We start from the raw sequence: 6,332 nt of genomic DNA, 5'->3' as shown, positions 1-6,332 counted from the left end.
GATTCGTCTCAATGTGTATTTTCAAAATATCAACTTTTTATAATTTTTGCATAAAGAGAATTTAAGATATAAATGATCAAAGTTGTGCATTGGCATACGTGAAACTAACAAACGTTGCGAGTATTAAAAGACGGAGGAAGTACATTTTTTACACCCCATTCACCACTTTTTTTTTTGAAAAGAAAAGATACTCAAAAGTTAGGATAATATTATCTCAAGACTCACCCAATTCACCAATCGATGAAATAATACTCTACCATAAACGGAGGAGTAACATTAATTTCAGCTTCAAAGAAATTAGGGTCGGGAGTCAACCACGAAAATTGACTCTAGGTGCTCTATAGCAAGGCTGCCTAGTACGGACTACGGAGTAGCACAACAAAATTGACAGCGTTGATTTCAAAGAAAGAAGTAATTAAACGCGCCAAGGAAGAGCGTGATAAGAAAAGACCAAAAATCCACCACCAAACACCAAGTGGCGTCCTACATTTTGTCCCTCTCCCAAATTTGATGTTACATTATTTAAAAAAAAAAAAACAATTCAACAACAACAACTAAAAAGCTATCCTCTTTAAAAAAACGTTTCCAGTAACGACTGCCTTTTCTCTCTCTAAAATTTCAGACACCCTTTCTCTCTTCACTCAATCTCAGGCAGACATCCATGGGAGCTTATCAACATGTAAATTACTATTCTTTCCTTTCCTTCTATTGTATTATTGTCTACGATAAAATCTTGGTTCATGCAGCAGTGGATTATATCCTATCCTATCCTATTCGGATTAACAAAGACTTTTACTCTTTACATTTTGATAACAGTTTCTTTATTTCTGGTGGGCAGGAAACAGAGGAGGAAGACAGAGAAAATGAAGAAACAGAGGAGGAAACAGGGGATTTTGAAGGAGGTCAAGATATGGAGAAAGGTGGAAAAACCCCACATACAAATTTCAATGCTTCAATGTTAAGAACATTAAATCCCACTAATCCTTTAAGAGTTGTCATTAATGGAGGTCGAGTTCCATTAACAACACCTCCTCTTCCTCCTTCTCATCAGCCGCCTCCTCATCATCATCATCATGTTCGTCAACCTCCTCAAGTTCATCATCCCCCTCCTCCTCCTTCGTCTCAACCTCGATTCATTCCTACCACTACCCCAGCTCCTCAAGTAATTTATTAAATTTCTCTCTTTTATATCTTTTTAATTTGTCAAAGTTTATGTTTGGCTTTTTCTAATGTATGTGTTTTTGTAATAATTGCAGCAATCAGTAAATTCATTGAATTCAAGAGGGTATACCAACAAAATATCACTATTTCTATTTGTGGTTCACATGATTGGAGCAATTGGGTTGGTTGGTTTTCTAATATACAAAGCAATTGAAGGATTTGTTCAAGGAGGATCATTTAGGAGGAAAGAGCAAGATATCTTGAGACATTATTTGCCACAAGTAGAAGCTGCTTCTTTTTTAAGCATAATTTTGGCATTTTTATGGCAAAAAGCTGTTAGGGTTTGGCCTCAGTTTATGATCCATTTCATATTATGGAGTAGTTTTGCATTCTCATTTTCAGCTGGAATTCTGTTAATTTGCTTCCAAAAGCCAACCACTGATGCATGTGGAGCTGCCCTTATTGCATTTGCAATTGGGAATGGGTTATATTCTTGTTGGGTAACTCAAAGAACAAGTTTCGCCACCAAGATCCTGATAAAATCACTGGAACCAGTATCGAAATTCCGTGATTTGAATCATCCTACATACTGTATGCTTGTAGCTGGGTTCATATGGATGTCTCTTTGGATATTGGCTGTGATTGGATCTTTGAATTTCTATTTAACACCATTGGTAATAGTAGGACTAGTTTTGAGTTTAGCTTGGACAACTGAAGTGATGAGAAATGTGGCGAATTTGACAGTGAGTAGAGTAATTGCATTGTATTACCTAAGAGGAATACAGTCTAGCACTAATTTCTGCTTCCAAAGGGCAATTACTAGGAATCTTGGGAGTGCTTGTCTTGGTTCGTTATTCGTTCCTACAATCGAAGCCTTGAGGATTATCTCTCGGGGGTTGAATTTGGTCGAAGGGGAAGACGAGTTCATGTTTTCTTGTGCTCATTGTTGCTTGAATATCATGAACTCTATCTTTAGATATGGCAATGGTTGGGCTTATGTTCAGGTATATGTTTCCTTCTTCTTACCTACTCCCTAATTGTTATTTTAAGAAAGTCATTTTTATTATTGTTCAATTTTGCTGAGACAATCACACGAAATTTGCTGATATTGGATATTTGGTGACTACCTTTTTTACGCCACGTTATTGTGTGTGTATCCTTTATTGTAGATTGCTGCTTATGGGAAAAACTTTACAAAGTCATCAATAGATACATGGGCAGCTTTTGAGAGGCAAGAAATGGAAGAAATAGTTGATTCTGATATAATAAGCGCAGTTTGCTTCCTCTCAGGCGTATGTAGTGGCTCGATTTGCGTGATAATGGTGGCGGCGTGGACTCATCATGTACACCAAGGCTACACTGCCACTCTCTCCCTCTTGTCCTTCTATGTTGGTTACCTTATGGTTAGTACTCCTTCTACCGAAACAAAGATAGTTGTCTACATTAAATTTGTGCACTATATTGTTTAATCATGCTTCTACTTCATGCGACCATGTAGGCTCTCCTAATTTATTCTAGGTCCTACCATCCTATTTCGACGTTTAAAAATCGGATAGAAAAAGATAGTTTTGACATGTGAAAAAACAGTTTAGTTCAGTTCAGATCAATAAAAATCAAGGCAAATGATCAAACTTCTATGTAGTGTAATTCATACAACAATATATATGCAGGAAATTTAAATTCTTGTAGTTGAATAAATAGATTCAACCAACACACACTTTTGGTTTAATTTCAACTACGGAGTACATATTACTATTAAAGCCTTTTTGTTTAATAATATTTGATACTGTTTATGGTTTCAGACAAGGATAGCAATGGCTTTGCCTCATGCTTGTGTGAGCTGTTACTTCGTATGCTATGCTGAGAGTACAGATAAGAGGCTGTTTGATAACACAATTTCTGACAGATTAACCTCTATTAAATCTGGTCAAGATGTAGCTGCTCCCACTCCAAGAGTTCCTCATCGTTTCAATAGGTCAACAAGATGATCGGTACGTAACACAATTTTCTATGTATAACCGATTATATACACCCTTGAGCATGGTATAACCAGTTATATGGTGAAGATTCCCGGATCATAAAGAAAGAGGTAAATATATCTTCTTGATGTACATATATTATTGGAAGCTTTTCCTTACTATTTGGGTCAATCTTTTAGATTGATATTTAGGGGATGTTTGGTATGTGAATTTTTAGAGTTGGAAACGGATTCAGATAAGCGTTTACGTTATAAGCTGTTTGGTTTGGAGCATGTAGTAACTGTTACCATTATTTAAGGGTAATGGAATCCCTTACTTTGTTACTACTCCAAAAGCCACGGTAACAATTACCGTTTCCCCTCAAATACACAACGCCCACCGCCTCTTTGCTCTGTCTCTCTCCCAGTCTCCCTCTCCTCCGTTCATCACTTCTTCTCTCACCCCTCTGTCCTGAGCTTACTCCCAATTAAAAATAGATTTTTCGTGCGGGCGATAGACTATGTGATCTCCATACCTGTAAATGAGGCGAAGTTTATTGGCGCTTGTCGCGGAGCATGTGGTGGATTGCAATGGATCATCGAAGTCAGTAGCGCGTGAGCGCCGGGAAGAGTCAATTGAGTTTGCATAGTTGGAGGTGGTGGGGAGGGTGGGGTGTGGGGATGGGTGGAGGTGGTGGGTCAATGGTGGATGGGCGGCCAAACTGGATGTAGGTGAGGACATGAGAGAGAAAGAGATGTAAAAGGGGGAAAAGAAAGTGGTTGAGATGGTTCTGAATTGCCTTATAATAATTCCTCAAACAAATTTTAAAAAATTATAATGAACAATTGAATTTTATTTTTCCTTTATGTAAAAAGGTGGCAGGTTTGACAAAAATCTGGTATTGGGGCTATAAACAAGGGGGTGCGATTCATCAAGGATTTTATTTATTGTTAATTTCTACTAGTTTTAATTATTACTATTTCTTCCTTTATATTTCGTATATATATTGATGTAGATTTAATGATTTATACACTATAAAATATATTCTTTTCCTTATTATGGAGTGCTTACCAAACATTAAGTAAGGGAATCATGCATAAGTGGTTCATTTCCTATGTTATACCAAACAACCAATAATGAAAATAGTTAACATTACCTTTTCCCTTTTTTATTTGTTTCCATTCCACTCCCTTTCCATCTCTCATACCAAACACCCCCTTAATGGTGAAACATGTGTGTAAAAAAGGGACCTAGCTGCAAATGGGTTGTTTTTTAGTTGATAATTTAATATAGTTAGGTAGCTTGACTAATGTTATTTATTTATTCCCCCTTGTATTTATTTAGTAGGAATTCTTTTGTACATATAAGAATTTTTTAGTCTTAATCAATAATATTAATGTGAAAGATACATTGGGGAACAACCATTATTGTAGCATTAATCACAAGTTTGAACATTCACAATTTTGTTCTAAATGGGAAGGTTACTATTTATTGATTATGAGTTTATTATTGATTACTCTTAGAACTTCATAGTTTTCCATAGTCAATGAACAAAGGACATGAAATTTCAATACAATGATGAAACAAGTAACGTTGAGCAATGATTATACTTCTTTGAATTATGATGAACTACATTATTATTTAACAACTTCTATTTCCATTTGAAAGAAGAAAAGCTCATATTTTGGACTTGTGTAATAGATTATATGTTGTTCAATCCATTCTTCATTGATCCAAATATCGCAAATATTATGAAGTACACGGTAGAAATTATGCTCTTAACACATGAATAGACGACAATTTTAAAGAAGACATGATAAGTTTTTGGTATATAGAGAATCGTATAAAATAGTAGTGATGATAAGAAATGATCTCAATTCTCAAGTATTTAGATAAATGATCAGTTAAGTTAGTTGACATTCAACTCGAATGATCCCTCTATTGACTAATCCCGTGATATTTGTTATAAAATGATAATTCCAATCCAATTGGTAGAATGATACTATGATTTGTGACAATTGATTTCAAAAGAATTAGAGATTGAATCTCATCTAATTGTGGTGTGGCAACTACCATACATACAAATCATAGTGAATGTGGTAGGGAAATGAGGAGTAGGATGATTGTGACTTATGAACAAGTATCTATTTATTTAATTGATTAAGTGGGTGTCATTTCTTTTGAAAATTGGGACAAATGCCAGATAGATAAAAGAAAAGTCCCCCACTTTGATTCCATTAACAATGTTTCAAAGCTCAAACAAAGTGCCTTTTCTCGTTAATTTTTCTTTTCCTTTTCCAAGAGATATTCCATTAATAGTTTAATATAGCTTTACTTTTTAGAGATATTCCATTAATCCTAAGCATTAGTATAATACTCCCTCCACCAACATAGAGTTGGCTCAAGTGGTAAGCAGCTTGATGCCGCTTGAGGGAGGTCTCGGGTTCGAGCCTCGCCGTATGCAGAAATTCTTGTTGGGAGACTCACCCACCATAAGCAAGGTGTGCGACCCGGGTCGGATCCAGATGTAGTCGGAGCTAAGCTCCGGTGAACTGGGTGTGCTATGCGTAAAAAAAAAGTATAATACTCCCTCCGTTTCTTTTTGTTTGTTACGTTTGGACCTTTGCACGTTTATTAACGTATAATAGATATTCTTTTTTTATTTATTAAAAACCCCAATCCACTAATCACTACAACAACCAATAAGATTGTTTTATTTATCAAAATGAACCAATAATGAAAAAGCACAAAAATGGTTAACTTAACATACTTGGGAAATGGTAAATAAATTTAATGAGTTGAAAAAGTTGACCAATTAAAATTGAAAGTGGGCACAAAAAATAACACTATAATAAGTTTATAAATAGAAAGATTCTTCCATGTAACAAACAAAATGAAACACCTTAAAAGAAATATGTAACAAACAAAAAGAAACAGAGGGAGTAGTATTTATGCAATACCTCCGTTCATAAAGATATATACGGTTACTTATCGAGGTCGGAGAGGCGAATATCTGATATGTATTTCAAAATACATATCACCCCACTAAACGACAAAATAGAGATAAGACAAAAATTAAAGGAGGTGCCATTTTTCAAGAACAGATGCCATTTTGGAAAAATGAATGCCATTTTTCAAAAACCGATGCCATTTTTCAAAAACAGAAGTCATTTTTAAAAAAAATGATTTTGTCTTTTAGCGTATGTCTTATCC

General features: G+C 35.2%; 1 protein-coding gene across 1 annotated transcript; it reads left to right on the top strand.

Annotated features, from left to right (window-relative positions):
- The first annotated feature begins 521 nt into the window (after nucleotides 1–521).
- LOC110803889 (protein PNS1) lies at nucleotides 522–3,324 on the top strand. Its single transcript, XM_022009432.2, has 5 exons — nucleotides 522–679; nucleotides 839–1,162; nucleotides 1,257–2,165; nucleotides 2,331–2,564; nucleotides 2,964–3,324. Exons 1-5 carry the CDS (start codon nucleotides 662–664, stop codon nucleotides 3,147–3,149), a joined length of 1,671 nt encoding a protein of 556 aa, XP_021865124.2. The 5' UTR covers nucleotides 522–661; the 3' UTR covers nucleotides 3,150–3,324.
- The last annotated feature ends 3,008 nt before the right edge of the window (nucleotides 3,325–6,332 follow it).

The sequence above is a fragment of the Spinacia oleracea genome, chromosome 1 (genome assembly GCF_020520425.1).
Source record: "Spinacia oleracea cultivar Varoflay chromosome 1, BTI_SOV_V1, whole genome shotgun sequence".
In the NCBI taxonomy this organism is placed as follows: Eukaryota; Viridiplantae; Streptophyta; class Magnoliopsida; order Caryophyllales; family Amaranthaceae; genus Spinacia; species Spinacia oleracea.
This window is presented reverse-complemented; position numbering and strand designations above follow the sequence as displayed.